Consider the following 22,628-nt stretch of genomic DNA (forward strand, 5'->3'; position numbering starts at 1 on the left):
CAATAGTCCCACTAGTTTGGTGTCCTCACTTCATATTTTTATCCAAATTTATTTGATATAGATTATAAGAATATCCGTAAGAGTCTAATCCTAACCAGGGGTCGGCTTTCTTTGCAGGTTCCTTTTGTTCCTCTACAAGTTGTCTGTGAGGGGTCTTTCACGCTAAAGGTCATAGAAGGTGGTGGTGACATTTGAATGCACGGCCTACCACAAAACACGGTTTGAACTGTTCAGAAATGGCTTCTAGACTGGGAAATGGAAAAGAAACAAAAACGCATTCACTACAGCATAACTCGGGGATTTTTGACCAGGATAAGTCTTCAAGACAAGTCCTGGTAGGATGCTTGTCAGTGATATCTCATCCTCAGGCAACCGGTGTTATATTTCTTATCGCTTTGTTCTTGTGCGTGGGAATTGGAGTAGGGATTCCCTGAGTTAAGCAGAGATGAATGAAATGGCTTTCCCCGTGCCCCTCACTCCTGAGCCAGTTCCCCAGTCGCCCTGTGCATGGAGCAGAAGCCGGGTGTGTGGGCCGGGGGGGGGATTCCAAGCAGCCCCTTGCAGACTGGAACTCCGCCAGCCTGCAAGGGAAAAGCCACGGTTTCTTATGGTTTTCTCCTTGAAAGGAAAATCCAGTTTTTTAAATGTGTCTACCACCCTTTCATATATACCTGTGGCCCACCTTTGGGTCCTGCCCCACAGGTTGAAAAACACTGCTCACATCAACACTCATGCCGTCCAGGATGAGCACGCGCCAACTGCGGATGCTTCCTCGGCCTGACGAAGGGGATTTCTACCCAAAAGTTCGCTAAGAAGAATTGTGTCCAACTATTGGAGTTGGTCTCATCAAAGTGATCGGGTCTACCCAAAGAACACGGTCTGCTTGAATCAATACTGCATTTCAGCATCTCCAAAGCTGCTGTTGCTGTGGAGATCCTGAACATTTTACTCGACACTATCCCATCCAGCCCGATGCTGCTTCTACGGGATCCTGAACCTTTTGCCAGGCAGTATCTGATCCAGTGCCTGGCGGAGAGGAGTGGGGCGGACACTTTGTGTTTAGTTTCTGTTTTGTTGTGCATCCTTTGCTCGACGCCATCACTGCTGGAGAGCTTCTCTGCTCCGCAAAGGCGAGGCAGAGCAAGATAAGACCAGCTGCCCGAAGCCTGTTTCCCCGGAACGGGCTGGGAGCTGCTATCGGAGACCAGGGTGTCATCACACGTGCGTGGCAGGCTAGACTGGGGGCTGCGCGCCGGAGCCCGGGCAGACAGCGCAGGGCTCCCGCAAGAGGCGGCGCCGCTTCCCCGGCCGGCGCGCGCGGAGCCCGGAGCGATGTCCCGCGCAGCCCCCGCGCTCCTGGCGCTGCTGCTGCCGCTGCTGCCCGCAGCTCGCGGTGAGTCGTCCCGTCCCGTCCCCGGGGCACCCCTCCCGGCACGTGTGGAGGCAGGAGTCGGGTGCTGGCCGTGCGGGGGAGGGAGGCAATGGGCTCCTCTTCCAGCTGGGATGGTTAGGAGCCGCAGGCCGGGCGCGGAGCCAGGCAGAGTTTGTTTTAATGGCGGGACTTGGCCTTTTTCATGCGGATTCTTAAATCATCCGGGACCCTCCCCGCGATGCTGCGGGCTCCTCCGTTTGCAAGGACCCCGCTACCTGCTCAAATGCAAGTCGCAGAGAAACTGGCTCCAGGGTTGTTGTACCTTTTTTAAGCACGCTGGGTTCTTGGTTGTTGGGGTGTTGTAGGCGGGCAGGGTTCCTCGGGCAGATGTGATATCTTTTATTAGACCAACTGAGTAGTTGGGGAAAGTTCTTTGCAAGCTTTTGGGCACAGTCATCCTTCGTCAGGCATAGGGAGTCTCTGCTGGTCTGAGAATCCAAGGAATGAGAGAAGATAAAAGACCTGATGCCTGAAGAAGGGTGAAAGCTTGCTAAGAACATTTTTCCAACTACTCAGTCGGTGTAATAAAAGATATTACATCTACTCGAAGAACCTTGCCTTTTTTAAGCACTGACTTTATAGCAGGGGTTGGTCCTTCTGATAGCTGCTGGCATTTTTGATCGTTACTTTTGCACCGGTGGCTGGTGTAAATTTACTGGGCCATTCAGCAGGGCGTTGTGTGATCATCACTTTGCCCACATGGCCGGCTTAACTGTGTACGTGTAGCAAGGTCAAAATTTACTGCGTGGTTTGCTGGTGACTTGTATAATGTATGTAATGTGCAACAAGGGGCCCAAGTGTCCCTGTGCTACGTGAACAATGATTGCAGCCCAATTTGCTCTGGGTTGGCTTTTACATGTGCACACCCCAGGTGGAAGTGCAGTATTTTGATGTTTTGCCCAGAAAAAATAGCTTTGGTCACAGAAAAGTGGCACTGCGCAATCCAAAAAGGGGGTTTTAGCTAGTTTTGACTAGCTCACTTCTTTTCTTGGATAATTGTTGAGGCGGGAAATGGAGTAACAGGTCCTAAAGTTAAATCGCCTGTTATGGTGACATTCCTAAAAATGTATTGCACTGAATTTTTGGGCACAGAAATAATGGACAGGGATAGTGGAGAAAGGGTACAGCGCGGGGTTCACCTCACTGTAGGTAGTTGAGCTCAACCCTGTTCTCTGTCCGAGGACCTGACTTAGGTTATAGTCACTTTGTGGAAAAATGCCCATGACAGAGCAGCGGGCTGTACAGTCTGCTGTCAGCTAACATGTAAAACTGCCTTATTTTTGCAGTGAGCACATGGCTTGAGTTTAGTTAAGGAGTTAAAGCACTAGCTCAACTCTCTTGGACACTTGAGGAGCATCTAATTAGGGGTTTATTCTTTTATACGCAATAGCCCAGCATAAACATTTTCTTGTTGCTACTCAATAAAGTGTGCGTGTTTGCTTCCCCTTGTTCTTGTTTTCTTATTTAAGTTTCATTTCCAAATGTCACTTTGGGTTTAGGTGGCTGAAGTTAAATCCAGCCTAAAGCTGTGTTTGACAAACATCAGTACAAAGAGGCGTCCAGGCATGAGACCCCAGGATCATAAAGTGATTTCTTACACAACCTCTTTTACTTGGGTTTGACTCTGTGGAAATACACTTCCCTTGTCCGGGCAGTGCTACAGTTTCCCTGCTTTGCATAGCAAGTGTGAAAACAAACTGCCTCCAAGATAGCTTGTCTCTCGATCTCATCTGTTTCTAACTTCCGACTTGCCTCTCATGCTTCCTTTGGTTGGTTTTCTGGTCTTTTTATCCTAGTTCATGCTGCCCTTTTCACTTGAAAGAAACCCTGTGTTATACCTCTGTGTGTTACTAGTCAAAAAAAAAAAAAAAAGGAAAGGTTGGGGTAAGCAATCTGCCTTGTTTCCCAGGATCTGCTTATCTGAGCATACACTTGGTGATGGTCGCTTTATAAGCTAAAATGTCCAGGTATTGCAGGTATACAGCAAAACTGCTTCCAAGACTCTGATGAGAACTAGACTGTTGCAGCGGTTGCAGAAGAGAGAAAATGTGGCTTTGCAAAACCAAGTTGTGCTCTCCTGAAGCAGATAATTTTGCATACTTTTTCATAGATTAGTTTTTCATCCTTTTCTATGTTTTATTCCTAGGTGATTGTGCACCCCCTCCCAGATTCAGTTTTGCTGAGCTAGTCACAAGTTTGGATTCCTATCGCATTGGGACTGAAGTGACCTATCGCTGTCGGCCAGGTTTCATTCGTGTTGGTGGAAAGTCTCCTGTCATTACTTGTCAAGATAACTCTACCTGGTCACAACACTCTGAGTTTTGTATGGGTTAGTATCTCTGTGGTTCTGTCTCAATTGACCTGCAGGCCACCTTTACATCATTTGGGATAAGAACAGATAGAGAGAGAAGCAGACAGCATAGTCAGGTTCAAAAAGGACATGGATAACTTCAGGGATGAGAGATCTATTAGTGGCTATTAGCCAATATGGTTGGAGCAGTGTTGTCTAGCATCTCTAAACCAATGATGGTGGGATGCCAGAGAGGGTAATCACTCTGGAGAGATCTGGTTCAAAGCTCTCCCTCAATAGCATCTATTTCTGCCACCGTCAGAGACTGAATACTGGACTAGATGGGCCATTGGTCTGACTAACATGGCACTTCTTATGTTCTTATGTTTTACTGAGTTGAACAGTGTACATTTTTGCTTTCCACCAAGGTAACTTGAAGCACTGCTAATGCCAGCCTTGCTCTCTTCCAGCAAAACAGTGCCCAGCTCCAGACATACCGAATGGTCGGCCTATTGTAACTGATCTCCGGTTGGGTGCGAGAGTCAACTTTACCTGTTCTGCCGGGTATGTCAAGTCACCTGTACTGACTCATCAATTGAGTGTTGGTTTGTAGAAAGTGGGCGGTGAACTGCAGGGGAGTTGGGGGCAGGGAGAGACTAGAAAACCTGGCTGGATTTTAGAAGCGAGTTGGGGCTGGTGCTGATGGACAGCAGGGGTGCGCCCCAGTAAGAGCTGGAGGAGGCTGGTCAAGCAGACAGCAGTAGGGGTGGGGGACACCACTGCACTCGGTCTCTCTTGCCAGAGCAGCCCAGGCTCCTCAGGTGGTGGATTGTGCGTGATGGGGGGAAGCCTCACATTTGGAGTGGGAGCGGGTTCACCTGGCTTCCTGTGACCAGTGCCACATCTCCCCTAATCGGGTGTAGCTGTTGGTTACGCCTGGTGCCGTTACATGGAATAAAAGTTAGCAGCAGATGAATGCAGACCTCTTCCTGCTCTGAGCACAAGTCTTTGACAATGGTGATTTTATTTGTTTCATGTATTATTCATTACAACTGTAAGGCTACTTCTAAAATGAGCAATCAGGAGAAACAAAAGAAGTTGTGGACATCCCTTGTAGGATCCAGCAGTTGCTCAGGCTAGTGTTGAGGGCACTTATTGTTTTTTTCATGCACATGGGCCATGTCTCAGTGGCTTCTGGCTTCCTTGCACAAAACAGGCACTTCCAGATGTGGTAATGTAATGGAACGCTTTGCGTTTCCGTGATGACTGGTTTGTGCCCTTGCAGGCGATGTGGATTTGTGTTTAATTTCTGTGGCTTGTTCTGGTAGAAGAGCAGTGTTCAGGGCAAGCCTCTGGAGAAGGGAGAGCCAGCCCCATTGCCCATAGGACTAATGGGGCCTGGGGTGGAGGGAGCTCCTTAGAGGGCTGCTGCCTTCCCAGGCCTGGCAGAGGTTAGGAGCTGAGCTCAGGGCTTTTTGCTGCAGGCAAGTCAACCGATGGCTTTCTGAATGAAGAGGCACAGATAGGTCTGCAGTCTCGCTGACTAACGTGGAAAGGTTGTTGCTACAGTTTCTGTGGGGTCTGTAGGTTTTGGAATTGTGCTTTGGGTTTAAACATCTGCATTAGTCCTTTAGGTTTCTTTTGGTAAGCTCAGGTTTTGGGAACGGATTGAGGCCTGATGCACAACAGCCCAGGACAGCTGTCTCCTCTCCCATCAGTGCCGTCACCACAGGGGAGGGCTGGTTTTAGAAACAAAGTTTCTTTGCTTGGTGAAAACCTGGTCAGCCCCATCTTTCCTGGTCTGTGCCCCCACAGGAAGTTTGGCAGGCGCTGCCAAAGACCAGCAAGCAGTGCCCTGCTCTGGGCTGCAGAGTGGTCCAGGCATTCGTCGCTGAAAGCAGACTGAAATTACCCTAACGCGAGATAGGTAGCACGGCACAGAGCTAACCCTCACCTGAAGTGGCATAACTTTGAGGGCACTAAGCATGACTTAGAAAGCTTTAACAGGCAGGTGCTCATGTTTTAGATGCCCTTACTATGGTCTAAGTGTAATGTGTAACAACACCTTAGAGACTTGGGACAAGTCTGAACCTTTTGGCGATTGCTGTTTGGCTCACAGTGCTGTTAGCTTCCTGGGCTTTGGTGAGATCCCTCAGCAGGGACCAGTTGCCCTAATTCAGCACTTTGGGAATAAGAGGAATAAAGAGAAAAAAATGTCTAATTTGGTAGAAGAGCTGCTTATTGCCCTCAGCAAGGGATTAGAAAGTATGCGACTCCGCTCCGGGAGAGGACGGAGACACAGGGTTTTCCCAGCTAATGTTTTGGGAAGCATAGAAGCACGTTAGCACTAACAACTGGGTGTTTCTTACTCCTTCGTGTTCCCTGGGCCTTAGCCACATCTTGTTTTATATTTGGGATTGTTCAATGGTTTCTCCAGTCTGGCAAAAAGAGCTGGCTGCCCATCTTTGCTAACAGTTACCTAGTTCTTCATACATTTGTGTAAGAAACCTGAACCTTTGCTCTGTCTTTAGCTACAGATTAATTGGCAGCCATTCTCTTCGATGTGTACTCGATGTCGGAAGCAATGTTCGTTGGGATGGCGAGTTTCCCTCCTGTGAAAGTAAGATGATTACATGTAATGTCTTTGACTTGCCCTAGATACATGTGGGCTTGTGTCTGGTGAAGGAACCGAAGAGCAGTTGGAGCTGTTCTCTCTCTCCTCTTTGTGCCATAGGAGGATGAAGGTAGCCTGGGCACAGGTGTAGGCCCCAGTACACAATGGTTTTACACACCCGTGAGCATTCACACCTGTGACGTAGAATACAGTGGCCAAGACCTCACAAAGCACCGCAGTAACTGTAGAGTAGAGAACTGTTCCTTTCTACTGAGCCACAGGTGTCTCCAAACCTTGTTGGGGAGGAGTGAATAATAGATTCATTTTAGATTTGCCATGGTACAAAACATGCTGCCTTTGGATTAATCATCTCAGGATAGGGATGGATGTAACGTTTGGAGCACTTCACAGTGCAGGTGCAGTGCATCAGGGGGATGTGAAGCCAGTGTCAGCGAGAGCGCTCCTGTCTGCTCTGCTGCAGCCCTGTGCCACCACCCCCCTAGCAGAGCCAGGCCAGTGGGTGTGGGGAGGGACACTGGGATTGGGGGCTGGAGAGCAGGAATCCCCGTTCCATGGGAGGGAACGTGGGGCTCTGGCCTCCCAGTTCCAGGATTTCCTGGCTGCAGTGGGGAGGACGTGGGATCTCCCGATTCCAGTGAGAAGGGGATGTGCTCTGGAGGAGCAGAGGTGGAGCTGACAGGGAAGTGCTCGCTGATACAGGGTGCCACTGTCCTCCTCCCACAGCGCCAGGTGTTCAGCACCATTGCAGATGACACCTGGAAGGTAGGTGACACGTCTACCAGGGCAACAGGTTAATAAAGCGCCATGTAATGGGTACACCTACCAAGGTAGTAACCTAGGGCACACCTGCATGACTACCTGTGTGGTATCGGGTGGTTGGTTATCTCATGCAATCATTATAGTATAACAAAAATCTAAACCATGTATCTTCTTTCCCACTTGGGGCACGTAACTAACCCCTGAACGTTTCCCCTCTGCTGCCCAGTTTAATGAAGCAAACACAGGGATTAAAGGCTTTGTGTTTATACTTGCTCTGTTGTTTCTTTACACTTAATAAGTACTGCATGGAGGAAACCAGGGACGAAGACAACCCATGCAGGGCTGAGGCCTGGCTGCCTTAGCTGCTTGCAACACGGGTAGCAGGAAGTGTTTCAGTTGGAAGTGCTGCTAAGTAGTAATGGTTTCCATTAGGGTTGCTTTCGGGGCAGTCCTGCTGGTCCCAGAGCACTTCAAGGGGCCCGTCTGTCTGGGTCACCCTTGGAGTGCTTCAAAGGTATTTGACTTCCTTCAAACATGACACGTCCGCACACCACATGCCTCTACCATACCTCAAACGGCACCTACCTACTATTGTGGCATGTAGGGGACAGAGGATGGTTCCCTTTTCATTTTCATAACCTAATGGTTGCGATCCTTGAAATGGTCACCATTGCATTTAATCAAGGTAGTCCTGTCTCTCCTCCGACTTCACTGCACAAATTAAATGCATTTTAAGTGGGTATTTACCATTTTACTTGTTTCTATCATCGTATGGTCTTGAGTATGTTCTGGGGATATCAGTGGTACTCCTGAACCAGTTGTTTTGTGGTCTGCTGATGGAAGCCTTTCCTGCTTAGTAACATCTTCTCAGTTCACCGTTACCTGGGTATTTTCATCCAGTATTCACCTTGGTGTACTTTCCTATAGAAATCCCTTGTTTGCCACCCCCTGAAGTCGCCAATGGAGCCCATTCTGGTGAGGGGGAAGGCTATGTCTTTGGCTCTTCAGTGACTTATACATGCAAGAGTGGTTTCAGTCTGGTTGGAGAGGCCTCCATTCACTGTACCACAGAAGATAACCTCCACGGTGTCTGGAGCCCTGCCCCTCAGTGTAAAGGTAACTCTTGTGTTTTGTATCTTGCTCTTGTTGCCTTTGTTCACCTTTGTCCACCAGGGAAAACCCATATTTAATTAGGCAGACAACTCATGAATGTTGAGGAAGTCAGTCAGGGAATAAGCACCTAGGTACCATGGGGAAGCTTAATTCATGTAGAGTGACGGATGCATTACAAATGTGCATCCTGGGAAGCAGATTGCCTCTTGCATTTGCTGCAGTTTCGGTGTCTTCAGTGTTGCTGAAAGACCCTTTAAATCACACCACATAATGTCTAATAGGGAAATGACTCTGCAGTGATTTCCCTGGCCAGAGGATGGACTCGTTTCCTTTCCTTCCCTTCTCGCCCATGATCTCCTCCCTCTGCAAAACACTCTTGTCGATGCTTTAATTTCCAGAGGTGAAGTGTCCAGTCCCGGTGGTTCCACATGGGAAAAAAAAGTCTGGATCAGTCGCTGTCTATTCCTATGGAGACACAATAATATTTGAGTGCAATCCTGGCTACTTGCTGAGGGGAGGTGGCGATGGTGTGATTCGATGCGCAGAGGATAACACCTGGAAGCCTTCTGTGCCAATCTGTGACCCAGGTGAGTATTAGCTGTGTCCTCACCTGTTTGAAGTGGCACATGGGATAGCACTGAGTAGCTGCCGCAGGACGGTTGGCCTCCTGTGCCAACACGTGACCTGTGCAAGTACAAACAACTTATGAAATGAGTCTGTAGTCCAATGGCGTTTTCACTTGTGTGTTAGGAGGCAGCACTTGAAATGTTTCTGGGAGAGAAAAGGCATAATTTCAAGGTGACGGCTTTTAATGCCAGCCTGCTTTGTCTGATGGGTTTGGTGCTGCTGCATGTGTGGTGCAGCACGCCTGTCTAGTCTTCAATGTGGAGGAGTGGACTGCTCGCCACTCCTGGCACTAAGCTCCTTTCTTTATGCAACGTCTAAACTAAAAGCAGCCCTAAGAGAGCCCAGGTGAACCTGGGGCTTGTGGATGGGAGCGAGACAACTATTGTGTTCCTCTGAGCCCAGCGTCTGTGGGTTGTGGGGCAAAGCAGGACTTGAAATGCTGGCTAGCTACCTGGCTGCAGGTAGAGGTGGAGGGCGGGGTGTGGCTGGCCCTTGAGCTGGTCCTGCAGTGGGCACTTGGCCACTTGGGGCTACTGAGCCAGCCCTGCCATGCAGCTCTGGTACTCTGCAGCAGGATCGGTCTCACTGCTGCTAGGCAAACTCCAGTGCAGACCACCACGGGTGTTGGTTGAAACCTCTGGCTGTGGGAAGCCTGTCTGCCTGGATACTAGAGATGATGGGTTTGAGGGAAGGAGGCTGTGGTGGTCCTGGTTTTGTTGAAGATATCACTGTTAGCTTTCTTCCTGAAACAGTCAATATAGTAGTCCAGTGTGTAGCTCTTTCTGCTGAGAGGTGTCCAGTTAGATTTTTTTGTTACTCTTTGTTTTATCTGTTGTGCAGGAAGGTTGTTAGAGGTGGGTGTGGATGCGCGTTTTCAGGGGAAGACTGCAGAGGGGTTTCATATATTTTTCCAGGTTGCCTCCCTTGGTACGTGTTCAGGTCATTGAAGAGTATTTCTTTCAGTGTGGGATGTGTAGTGTGGTAAGTTAGTGATGTTGGTCTTGTGATTCTCCTTGTGGTCCTGGCACACCACCTGCGAGGTGGTTCTTGTGATAGCTGATTGCACTTTTTGTTCCTAGGTTGGATGGCTGTCAGCTTGTACATTTTTATCTAAGTGTAAGAAGTGGAGCCACATAATAAAAACATGAGGGCCTATCATGATGCTGATGACTGCTTTTGAATCAGCATCTCAAGAAATTTAGAGATGCTGTGTTCTTCTCAATCTGTGCAACTTGTTCCCCTGGCACATTCTCATGGTACCTAATCACTTTGGGACCTACAATGGCAGATGAGTGGGGCTTCATTTCCAGTAAAGTGATTCCTGCTTCCTTGAAAGTTCTCTTGTTTTTTGTTTTTTTTCAGAGGAGCCCCTCCCTTGTTCACCCGGGACACTGGACCTGTGCATACAGTCTGGGTTTCAACCTAGAAGAGCCTTAGAGCTCTTCCTGATTGTTACTCTCATGACTCGGAGTCCCAATGCCTGGGATCCTTCCTGGTGAATTGGTTGAATAGTGGTTGTGGCTGCCTCACCCCTTAGTGTGAGGGACATGGGCATACTAGGATCTGGAGATCTGTATCAGTGGCCAGGTCTATTGCACCCATCATGGGGAAGTCTTCCTTTCCTATTCTCTGATACCTATTGGTGTTTGCTGGGGTGGAGATGCACATCTTCTGGACCTGGCCGATGGTTTTGGCTGGTAATGTTAGAATTGGTGATCACCCGGATTATGGTTGGAAAGGTCTGAGTGGACACCTGATGCTAGCCTAATTCCTGAAGCGGCCCCACTTGCACATCCCCGAATACATGCTCCATTTGGAGTGAGTGCCTACAACCCCTCTTTCATCTTTTTTATGTATACTACTTTTTAATAAGTACTTGATCATGCATGTATAGGGCATAGGTGAGCCATGCCTGTATAGTGCATATGTAAGCACTAGTCCTTCAGGTAAAAAGAACCATCAGTTGTTTCTAGTTCAGAGCTCGGGAAGGTCATTTCCATGCTAAACAAAACAGGGTGTGCCACGTGAGGCTCCTTGTAATTTCTCTACTTCTGCTCTTCAGCAGCTCCAGGAAGTGGCCTGTGCTGTCAGTGCTGCTCTGAAGTACCAATAGACAGTGTTTTGCACGCTCCCTTCTGGACATCCATTGCAAGGATTTTCTTTTCCTGGCTTTTTTCCCATAGCTCGCTAGCTTTACATGTCTGTGATCATTTGGGGTTGATTTGTGCAGGCGTGCTGAGTGTAGACCTTGGGAGGGTTTAGGAGCTGATGGTGAAGATAGTGCTGCACTCCAGCCACGAGTGAGTGGGCCCAGAACTGTGAAATCTCTAGGGAGAAGGGAGCAGTGTAACGAAGAGATCCTGTACCCCCGTGAGCATGCCGCATAGCCTTTACTGGTGCCATGCTCCATCACTAGCTGATGGGTTTTGAGTCCCTGAGGCAAAAGGCGTTGGAAGTACCCACAAAGAAATTCTGCATCTGGGGGTGTAAAGGCTGAGTGAAATGGCACTGGAGAGTGATCGTTAGGAAAACAGCTCTCTATCAAAGGCACATAGTAATAGAGATTGCATGGTATATACCCCAGAAAAATGAAACCATGCATTTTAGGCTGCTTGCTCTTGGATAGACTGTGTATGAGTCTGAGACGATGAGCTCTGGAACGACCCTTTTTGTTCTGTGGATTTAACTGAGGTGCAGTTTGGTGCTGGGGAACTGTGATTAAACCTATATCATCTCTTCATTTTAATGTAGTTACCCGCGTGTCTCATGTTATGTAGGGCCGGGGGCAAATTCAACAGAAGAAGAAGCTCAACCTAAATCAGGTAAAAAGAAAAAATCCTTTTACTGACTCCAAATGTTCTGAGGTTTGCAGTTGTAAAATAAGTTGTGTATTTCATGAATATATTCGTGGATGGGTTGTGCATATGCTGAAGTCTGCTGGGATTTCAAGCCATTGAGTGATTTTATTTATTTATTTATTTTTGCTTGTTTTCAGAGACATCTTCTTCCTGGCCAATTTTTAGGGTCTCTAACTGTCCTTCTCCTAGCTACTTGTGACCCTCTGGCACACCTTTCTTAAGCACTTTCTTACCTCTCTCATTGTGCATTAACCAGCTGTTCTGGTATGCCCTTCTTTCATAGCCCTTTTCCAAGGGATTCTCATGCTGCCCTGATCTTGATCCATTCATTTCTCTCTTGTGAGATGGAGAAGTAGCCCAAGCTATGTTGCAACACAAAGTTAGTTAGGCTATTCCCGTGGCCAACTCTTTTTCCCTTTGTTGGGGATCTTAGACAGAGTTGGCTTTTTCCAGCTGACCTTCTTGTAATTCCAGTGTTCAGCAGAAATGCTCTTTGAGGAATGCAACGTTCAGAGAGGATAGAAGTGTGTCTACTGAGCTTTACTAGCTTGTGACAGGGCTCAGCACTTAGTTACTAACAGCAGGGGGCTCTGCTTGACTTTTCTCACCCGCTCTACAAACCGTGGCATTGTTAGAGGTCTTCCTCCTACTCCGAAAAAAAGATCTGGCCTGCAGTATGCACGGCAGCCAGACTGATAATGCGCTGGCTGTTCCTGTGACAAGAGTGGATTGGCTATTGCTCTTCTTTTCACTTCTGGTGTGCATGTGTGTTCCTGCAGCTGTCCCTGTCCACCTGTCCCTGCAGCTGACACCCTTTAGCACACCTTGCAAAGGCTCACCCTAACCCTGGAGAAGTGAAGTGTGGTTAGAGCAGGTGCTGCTTTAGTCATTTATTTATTCACTGGACACAGCAAAGCTGTTCAGAAAAGGTAGCACCACGTTTGTGTCATTGGATGACCTTACCCCAGTAAGAAAAGGAGCATAGAAGATTATAGACAATATTCCTTAATGTGCTTTTCTTCATAGAACCAAAAACCTTGAACCTTTTTTTTGTTTTATGGCTTTCTTGACTGTATTAAAGAGTACCTATACATGGAGGCTTAGGAAAAAGTATTTTCTTCGTTGCTAGACGTTCCAGCAGTTGGAACATGGCTCCCACTAACTAACAATTATCCAATTTACACTGTTCTGTTTCAAAAGACAACATTATTATATTTACCGTTATTTTGACATAATGTAGTGTACAAAATGTTGTACCACTTGTGTGGATTATGGTGTTATTCCTTGCAAACTGCTGATACAAGCATGGCTTCATGTTTTAACTCCTCTTTTGGTTTTCTCCTTTAGGGAATGCATATAAAATGGCTTTTGGTGGTAAGTAACCTCAAAGAGAAAAAAAAATACTTCCAGATGCTGAAGCGCTTATTGTACATCAATATCCAGAGTCCATGTTCCTCTTTCTCCACAACAAAGTTGGGTTGGTTTGGGGGGGGGGGGGGAGGGGGGTTTGGTGTAACAAGTAACGCCCCTGGTATTGGAGTTCTTGGGTTTCTCTGCTACTGATATACCATTGTGCCCAGTGTTGCCATGTAACAGTTTATACCCGTTCATGGTTTTATCTGAAATGATCTGATGAAAGAGACAGAGACCCCACTCAGGGTCAGTGCTCTTCAGTTTTTAAAACCTTCAGCGTCCCTCCTCCCTTTGCTTTACCCAAGTCCAAGGGAATTTTTGATGTTTTGGGCATTATGTCTGATAGTCAGGTGAGTTTGTTCCCAAAGTTTTTAAGAACACGTTAAACGCGTGGTTCTTAACCAGGGTGCCATGGCATCCTGGGATGCCTTGAGATCCTCTCAAGGATGCCATGTGATGTTAGGACCATTGGGTTTGCAATATGAATCACAGGATTAACCCAGACATTTCAAATAGGAATCCTTAGCTGTGGTTTTTGAATTTATTGCAACAGAAATAAAGTGCTCTATTTTTCCTATAGTCAAAACAAGCGTGCAAACTAAGAGCTAGCATTTTTTGAGGGATGCCTCGAGTTTTAAAAAGTCGATAACCACTGTGTTAGTCATGTAGGATGATGTAGGCACGGGTGATCCTGCCTTGAGAAGTAGTTGAGCTCTGTGGTCCCTTCTTTTCTATGATTTTTATGATTGCTACCAGTTTTTATTTGGCAGCATGAGACTGAGCACCAGTTTCTGGATGCAGAAATGAACACTTGTGCTTTTTGATCAGGGATGCAAAGGAAAGGGCTCCTCCATCGTTATAGTCTGTCAGAGATGATCTGTTGATAGTGAGGCAGTTCCAGCACTGTACAAGGTGCTGCTAATATCTGGGCAAACTGATGTGTTTTGTGTAACTTCATTTCCCAGTTGCCGTTTCTTGCTTTTTTTAGTTCTAGCACCAGTCGTGGTGGGTTGTGTCATTTGCATTGGAGGTGTACTTCTGTACCAGAATAATAAAAAGGGGTAAGTCAGCCTAAGATAGTGTTTGAGATTGAGTTTTGTTCCACAGCAGATTGCTACGAGAGCGACTTTGTGAGATTAGCCCTTCCTTTCCAGCTGCGTGGGGGCTGCACTCACTGGGCAGTGTGGCAACAGGGGCAGTGGCCAGGGGCATGTTCCTTCTCCCCATGCCTGCGTCAGGGCTGGCAAGGAAAAGGGGGAACATGCCTGCTTGCAAGCTGGCAGGGGAAAGGGGGAATGTACCTGCCTGTTGCCGCAGTCCTGGGCTGAATGCAGCCCCCATGCAGCTAAGCTGAAATGGGCAGGAGCTCCTCTCACCCCTGCGTGCTGTCCTTGCAGCAGGCAAGGAGAGGGCGGTGGAAATGGGAAAGGGGGCTTGCCTTTGAGCATAGAAGGGAAGTTGGGGGGAGGCAGGGTGAGGGGGGCGGTAACGCCTACCTGCTTTGAAACTTAAGTCCCTGGCTGCTGCTCCACAGGAATGGTCGACAGTGGGGGTGCAGCTGTGCCAGTTCAGCCCCTCTGGATCCACCTCTGCCTTGTGATGTTTCAGCACGCCAGAAACACCTCTGCTCCATTGAAGACTAGTGGGCATTATCTGTATCCTCTCGTCTAGTTTTGGAATTCCCCCTTAGTAAACCTTACACTCTTTTGAGATGATGAGTTCTGCTTAATACAGCTCATTCATCAAATCACCTTCCAAGCATGTGGCCTCAGTCTTTTTTTCTTTAAGAAAGTTAAAGTGATTCTTTTTTTTTTCAGTCTTCTTAAGATTTGTTCACAGAACTAAGAGTCCTAAAAAAATCATGTCCTGGTGTTCCCTTTCTTTCCCCTCTCAATGTTCAGTACTTATGAAGCACCACCAAGCGCCACGACAGATCCACGTCAAGAAGACTCTAATTCAGTGACGAGAAAAACAAATGACACCTTGAAATAAAAATCTGTTGATGGTAGGATGGCTTTCTGATTATAAATACCACGAGAAGACAGGGTAAATTGTAAACTGTTCAAAAAGAATAGAGAATAAAGCTATTTCCATGGGTTCTTGTTTCTTCAAAGTACTACTACTTTGTCATAAACACTACATGCTATTGTTTGATTATCCTCTAACACACTAACTTTTATGTGTTTCTGCAGCCCTAACAGACTTACACTCTTTGTGTGCTTTTTTTAGCTACAAGAACAGGTATTTATGTACGGACATTTACTTCTATTTCAGTACTTCTCTCCTGTATATTTTTTACAGCATCCATTTCTGAAGTTTCTGAGCGGCTTCAGTGGTGCATGTCGTGCCTTCCTCACCGTTCCCACCAGGGACAGGCACATTTAGTGGAGAATCTTGATTTTGGGGGTTGGGAGGCTATGCCATATCTTAAAATATGCATGTTGTGCCCATATTAAAAAAGCAGAGTCAAAGAAACGGACCCTGCACTTGGAGCGGGAAGTGGGAAGGATTGTGATGGTCCCTACTGGTGCGGGAGGTAATTCTGTAGTCTTTGACTGTTGTTGAAAGAGGCTCTGTCTGCCACACTGAGGAGCTTTGCCCTTGGCGTAGAGAGCTCTGCTGTGCCGAGGGAATGTGAGTCACCCGCAATCTTCGGCTGAACACTGTGCTCTCCTCAGTATCATTAAAATCTGGTCACAGAACTAGGAGTCCAAAAAAATATCATGTCCTGGTCTTCTCTCCCCCTCCCCTACCCCCATCATGATTTTCTATGATCATGGAAAGCTGTGTAGCTAAGGACTGAGACTTAGGCAGACAAGGTTCTTTGGGTAGATGTGCTATTTTCTGTTAGACCAACTAAATAGTTGTAAAAATTGTTCTTTGTAAGCTTTGGGGCACAAATGCCCTTCATCAGGCGTAGGGTGAGTCTGCTGGTGTTAAGCGTTCACCTTGGTGGAGTAGAAGCTAATATGCAAAATGCAGGTGTGTGAAAGTGCAAATGTGAGGGTCAGAGGCCATGGGAAACTATAGGTGTGAGACATGTGGGGGAGGAAAGGGAGAATGTTGACCTGGTGATAGCATTTCGCTGGTAAAATGTAGAGACGTTTCTTGGGTTATTGGACAGCAGGCAGGTTATAACATGTCATAAATACAGTGCCTGTGTCCTTAGACCAGCGTGGCTACAGCCACCACCACCAAAACAGGACTGAGAGTTTGCATTTGATTTTGGAATTCAACACAAAACCCGTGTGAGAGTAGAGAGAGGTTTGATGTGCACGTGGTAGTGTGCCATATTTCTAGATCTAAGAATGAAAGAGGAAGAAGATAGTGTTCATCCAGACCACCATCTAAAACCATAGAAAGATCATGTTAATATTAGTCTTCAACCAGTAGGATACAGCATAATACGTGGTAGTTCCTCATGGCGGTTATCTAGAATCAGAAGTATGCTGTTGATGGCGCTCGAGAGCAGATAGGTAAGCTTAAATTCCTGTCTCGGAGAGCTTGCTTCTTTTCAGCACGGATCATGGAGTGGGCCACACGTTGACTTGAAAAGGACTTTTGTCCTCTTTCATGGTCCTTCCAAGGTTCACTGCTGAGTGAGTAGTCGCTAAAAACCTCATAGGCTAAAAATGAAGCGTTTGTAAGGCCATATAGATGAACACCCCGGGAAGTCCCATAATTGTTTACCCATCTTTCTTTTATAGGAGAGGAGGGGTTTCCTGCATGGTGTAGTTCTTTATTACTTAGCCCTTGGAAATATTAACGTCTGTCATGGTTTGTCCTTGCACTTACTCACTCTGCTAATTCAACAGCCTTAGATGTCTAGCATCTCTGCTGTGTACTTCTTCCTTCTTCTTTCTGTTTTTTAGAGATTTACAACTAAAAGGAAATGCCATGACCTCTGTTTTCACCCCAAACTAGATTTGACAAACACATCTATTTCATGGTTTCTTTATGATTTTGTTAAAGTAATGTTTTCATTTAAAAAGGTTAAGTTATGGATTTTTAATGAAAAGTTAGCACTTGTTCCACAAGTAGCAATAGTCCGGTAAATGGAAAGTTTTAAATGTTCATTTAGATTAATATCAAAAGATGCAAGACTGGAGGAGTATGTAACCACTTGATTTTTAACAGTTTATCTCCCTTTTGCAGGGAATGTCTGATCTGTGGCTGAATGTCCCCAGATTATCTAGGATTTACCATTTTGGAGACACAAAATTGTCAGAAAAGAATGGAAAAGCTTACTGAGTCTGTCTAGTGAAGTGAGATCTCTCCAAGGCTACTGCTGGTACTTGCACTATAAGTTCTTTCCTCTTTTGAATGGGATTACAGTACGGCTCCTCTGCATACAAGAACAGCAGAAAGACAAGACCCGGATGGCCCCTCTTGCCTTTGAAAACGGGACCTTGGGACAAGTGAGGGGGCGTGCAGCCTCCAAACTGACTTGCTGGTCACATGTAGGTAGGCACTGTCACAGTGCCAAATGCTTTTCCCTAGTGAAATCACTAGCCAGCCGGATGTGGCGTGATGTGAACCGAGCTGTGGTTTTAGCTGTAAGGATATAATTAGCCTATTCAGCTGCCCATTGACAGGTTTCCATTTTTACGTTCTTTAAATGCATTTAAGGACACCAAAGAAACCTGTGTGGAAGATTTTTAATCCTTGCTCTATTTTGCTTGAATGCACACTTCACTTCTCTCTCTTGTATATAATTTTCAAGTTACACTCTTCAGAAACATTGGCCTTTTGTTCCCTAGCACTGATTTTTGTCACAAACTTGCTATTTAGTGTGTCTCCCAAACGTGAAAAGAGAAAAGTGTGTGAATTTACATGGGTGTCCCAAAGCTGTGGGGATAGGTATTACTGAATTTTTTAATTTTTTTTTAGTTCTCTTGGGGGGAGAAGAAAATTTTTTCTTAAAAAATAAAATACTGGTTTCATTATTAACTATCTTTTCTTTATAAAAGATAAGTAATCCAATTAGAAGCAGCCTCCACAACAAGTGGTTTGGTGCCTAAATTATTTTTGTAGTTTCCATATTCAAGAACATCTTGCAGATCTTAAGCTTTTTTTAAGCCAGGAAATGTCTCTCTACTGCATAAAAGGGGGATTCATAGTCTGCATGAGCACTTTGTCATATATAAAGAGAAAGGTATACAGAGCATTTACCTTTTTTTTTTTTTTAAACTGTAAGCTGCGTGGCTTAGCAAGAGGAACACATCTTTTGATGTGTGGAGCAATGGTGACGGAAGGAACGTGTGACCTTTACATTGTTTTTATGAATTTATTTTTCTTAAATAAAGAAATCCTCGATAAATTGTTGGAACCTGGTTCTCTTCCTCTACCTGCGAAGAGAAACTCTCGTGAGCTATTCCAAGCTTATAAAGGGAGCAGAGCTCTTTTAGGAATTGGTGTGTTGCATTGTGGGATAGCATGTCATCCTTAATGGCACAGGTTGGTTAGCCTGCCATTGTGCGCAGTCTCCTTGGCCCTGACCACTGCTCGGTTTTATTGGGTGGTACCAGTGGGCCTCCAGTGCAGACACCGCTCCTGACTGCAGCCCGCCTGTTCAGAACATGGAGCTGTCCCTTGGAGGTCTGCTGGCGAGACCTTTTGGATGTGTACAGAAATAGGCAAGGCAATGCATGCTGCAGTCCCTGCCCCATCTCTGTGTGCACTGGGATTCTGGAGTAGGGGCACTGAACCATGCTGCACAGGCAGCGTCACCAGCAGCGGCTGCCCGATTTCTGCAGACCTTTCTGAACTTATGTGATGAGTGTGTCTTAACCTTCTGTGTTGCAGGAGCCCCTCAAGCAAGCAAAACCAGCTTCCTGTTGCTATCTGGAAGCCCTTTCCCTCAAAATGCTACAAGCCCATGAATAACCGGTGCAGTGTTGGCATATGGCGCTGTTGTGAAAGCTGCTTGAGCAAGAACCAGCTTTAAAAAATAAGAGTTCAAAACTGCTCTGGGGATGCTGATGGTGCATATGCCCAGAGTCTATCCCCCGGTAGATACTTGGGACCTAAGCAAAGTTTTTGGTTTGGGTGTATTTGGTGCCATAAAACTACGGACTTCATGTGAGAATGGAAAGCTGGAATGGGCAGGAATTTTGAGGAGCCCTTGTATGGATTCATGGCAGAGGTTTGGGTGGGTGGCACCTGCTTTGTGTCTCCAGCTTTTGCATCTTTAAAATGGGAACAGAATGCCTCCTGTCTGGTGAGGATAGACCCAGTCTCCTCCCCTCTGAAGATGGGATGTGCCATATGCTATTATCTGTGTCAGTTTATTAGGCCACAATGAGGGAATGTACCAAGGGTAATGACATTAGCTGCAGATGTACAGAAAGCCTCTTTTCTGCTTTGCAAGCATGCACGTAGGCAAAGAGTTGCTTGCACAAACACTAGTGAACGTGCCCTAATCTGATTTGTCCCACAGGCAGAACGAATGATTTGTGCAAACATTTTTTGAAAATGGTAAATTCACATTTGATTGTAAAATGTCCCTGTACACTTGGTGAGAACAGCTATGGGCAGAGGATTTAGTGCCCCTTTGTCTACCTACCATGTGAATGGGGTGTGTGTGCCCTATGGCCAAATATCTCCTGTTTAATCAGGAAATGATACAAGAGGAACATGGGGTGGGGCAGAAATCTTCCTGGACTACCGTATATCTGCCCAACCCGATTGTGCATCAGAAATAGTTGTTATATTAGCACTTCTTCAGGCTTTTGTGTGGATTTCCCTTCTGATGTCATATTACCTTTATAGCCTTGCAAGAAGGGTACATCCTGGAAGCTGTGAGTGCTCCCTGGAAATAGCATTTCTATGATATGGAAGTTCAATGATTTGTTAGTGCTTAGTCATAAGTAACCTTTGAACCAAGTACATTCCTCTGTGAGTTGCTAATGTTATACTACAACATGCTGAATTCAACTCTGCCTCTTCTACCTTTTGTTCAATTCCTTCCAAAAGGCTTCTAAAAATATTTCTATAAGCCTACTCCTCTTTCATTTTGCTCCTTAGGATGTATGCTTGATTTCTACTCTGTAACTAGGGTAGTGAAATCAGTGTACCACCACTTTCAATTTGGGCTGAACTCTGCAACAAGTGTTCAGCACAAACCAAGGGACAGTGGGGCGTGTGTAGCTGTAAATCAAGTGCCCCACCTGACATATTTTCTTTGTTTGATGTGACGCACATGCCTACACTGAGATTGTAGCTGATAAATAAAAGAAGTGGCAAATACTAACAAAAGCTACTTCTGCATTTCTTTCTGGGGAGTTCACCATTCTCTTACCCCAGGAAACACGCTCATAAGAAGAGCACAACTGATGTTGACTCTGAAGACAGATAAATTTTTATGTAAAACTTCCTCCAGCTGTGCGACACTGTCCGCATGGATGTGTTTAGCTCCTATTTGCCAACAGCACGTCCAAGTTTTCAGATGACTTCTCAACCCTTTGGTCATAGCTGTTTTGGTAAGAAATGTGCCAGAGCTAAGAAACAGCAGCAAAATCGGGGTCAGAGGTTTTGTTTCTTGCTTCACTGACTTTCACTGCTGTACCATCACCATTTTATTTTAAGGTCCCTATATGAAGGTGGGGTGCTTCACAGAGGTGAGGTCCTGGCACACTTGTACAGTCTGCAGCCCTGTTCCTAAATGGATCCATGCCCCTGAGCTCACAGAGTGTCCCTAACTTCAGTGGGGCCGCATGCCTACTTGAGCATCAGCCCCACAGGTTATTTCAGTTACCCTTTCATCAATGAGGCTAAGTCAGCTTGCAAGACTTCTCCCTGTGGACTTTAGACTTGAGTCACAGCTGCCACCTGACCACAAAAGTAAACTATGGCTCAGAGAGGATGTGGACTGAGGTTATCAGATTATTTATAGGTCCATTTTTTATTTTTTCTGAGGAGGAGGTTACACAGCCTCACCTCCTGCTTTAATGAGACCGTAAATGCAGAGAAGTGCCCAGGGGCTTCTGCAGCACACCTTACCCCTTTGGAGTCTGGCTGGCTAGAGCACTGCCGTCTCCTAGCTAATGAAACTCCGCTGCAGGCTGAGCTGACTTTGAACCTGGAGCCTATCACCGCCGCCCTGCTCCCTCCTGCACTCCCACAGGAACATCATGGCTCAGTAACTACAGTACCATTGCCAATATACTACCCTAGGAATGGCTGGGAGCTCTCACAGGATGGTGGAGGAGGCCACCTGTGCAGTTGCACCCCAATTTGATCCCTGCTTCATCCAAAGTTTAACACCAACTGTGGGCAGTGGCAGCAGCATTTTAACTGAGGCAGCAGCAAGGAAGTCCCTTGACATCATGGCTCAGTATAATCTAACCAGTTCCTTCTAAACACCTGCAGAGTGAAGAGTTTATGACCCTCGCCCCTTTTTTAATAGGCTTGATGTGCCCCTATCCTCTTTTCTGCACTGCTGCTATGTTCCCTGTTCCTCTTCACAGCCCTGAAGACTATTTTTACCTGGAACGTAAGAACTGCCATAGACTGGGTCAGAGCATAGGTCCCTTTTGCCCTTTCCTTTCTGCAGAGGGGCAGCTCCAGTTAAGAGTAAAATCATGTCCTGTCATGGCAAGCAGGAAGGCTAGGTTCAGGCAAGGGCGTAGGTTAGGTCTTTCCAGGCAGGGCTGCGGTTCCCTGCAGGCCATGTGCACTGCTCGCTTTGCCAGGGCAATTATGCTGAGCATGTGGGAGTTGGGGCACCTGTCTATTTGGCTGCAGTTTTGGAAGATCTGGCAGCTGAAATCCTGGGATCAGCTGGGAACGCCGCCTGTGATGACAAGAAACCTTGTGTTACCCCTGCCACCTCCAGCTGGCAGTCAGCAAGGATGAGGAGCTTGACAGTCATCTGTGGGGAGGCAGCGTTGCTCAGGCTGGGGTGCTGCCCAGCGTCCAGGCGGTGCTGCTGCCTAAGCAAACCCAGAGCCACCAACCCAAGGGCACTGACATCTGTGTGGATTGGGACTTAGACTTGAAAATGTTCATAATGCGACAGCCAGCTCCCAGATGTCACTCAGAGGCCAAAGCAGGGAGTGAGCGGGGTCTGAGTAGGGCATCCCCGGCTGACAGAACAAGGAGCAAGGAAGGATCTCCAGTAGCAGCAGGGGAAGCTGAGGTTGGAGATTAGGAAAAACTTTCTCCCCCGGAGGGTGGTAAAGCACTGGAACAGGCTCCCCAGAGAGGTGGTGGAGTCTCCACCTTTGGAGGTTGTTTATTTCAAGACCCGGCTAGACAAAGCCTTGTCTGAGATGATCTAGTTGGGGCTGATCCTGCTTGGAGCAGGGGGTGGGACTCGATGTGACCCCTCCTGCGGTCCCTTCCCCCCTCACTGTCTGTGATTGCTATGATTTCTGTGATCCTCTCCCTGGTGCAGCCTCTCGCATGGCAAGGCTGCGGGAAAACCGTGTGTCTGATGGATGTGTCTGCCGGCCCTTGCACGTCCCCGTGGAGCAGACATGGGGGGACCCCAGGCCAGCC

The 22,628-nt window shown here is 46.9% G+C and overlaps 1 protein-coding gene and 1 pseudogene across 1 annotated transcript; both read left to right on the top strand.

Annotated features, from left to right (window-relative positions):
• Nucleotides 1–1,075: 1,075 nt before the first annotated feature.
• LOC106740144 (C4b-binding protein alpha chain-like) lies at nt 1,076–18,456 on the top strand. Its single transcript, XM_059717706.1, has 11 exons — nt 1,076–1,393; nt 3,579–3,761; nt 4,193–4,286; nt 6,254–6,342; nt 8,044–8,232; nt 8,628–8,816; nt 11,634–11,678; nt 13,062–13,088; nt 14,116–14,188; nt 15,029–15,132; nt 17,283–18,456. Exons 1-10 carry the CDS (start codon nt 1,333–1,335, stop codon nt 15,117–15,119), a joined length of 1,041 nt encoding a protein of 346 aa, XP_059573689.1. The 5' UTR covers nt 1,076–1,332; the 3' UTR covers nt 15,120–15,132; nt 17,283–18,456.
• Nucleotides 18,457–21,709: 3,253 nt separating this feature from the next.
• On the top strand, nt 21,710–22,564 carry LOC106739058 (histone H2A type 2-B-like; annotated as a pseudogene).
• The last annotated feature ends 64 nt before the right edge of the window (nt 22,565–22,628 follow it).

The sequence above is a fragment of the Alligator mississippiensis genome, chromosome 14 (assembly GCF_030867095.1).
Source record: "Alligator mississippiensis isolate rAllMis1 chromosome 14, rAllMis1, whole genome shotgun sequence".
NCBI classification, from domain to species: Eukaryota; Metazoa; Chordata; order Crocodylia; family Alligatoridae; genus Alligator; species Alligator mississippiensis.

Excerpts from the sequence above, each read along its gene's own strand:
- LOC106740144 (XM_059717706.1), top strand. The coding sequence starts at position 1,333 with ATGTCCCGCGCAGCCCCCGCGCTCCTGGCGCTGCTGCTGCCGCTGCTG. Across the intron at positions 4,287-6,253 it reads AACTTTACCTGTTCTGCCGG|CTACAGATTAATTGGCAGCC; the intron begins GTATGTCAAGTC and ends CTCTGTCTTTAG. Across the intron at positions 6,343-8,043 it reads CGAGTTTCCCTCCTGTGAAA|AAATCCCTTGTTTGCCACCC; the intron begins GTAAGATGATTA and ends ACTTTCCTATAG.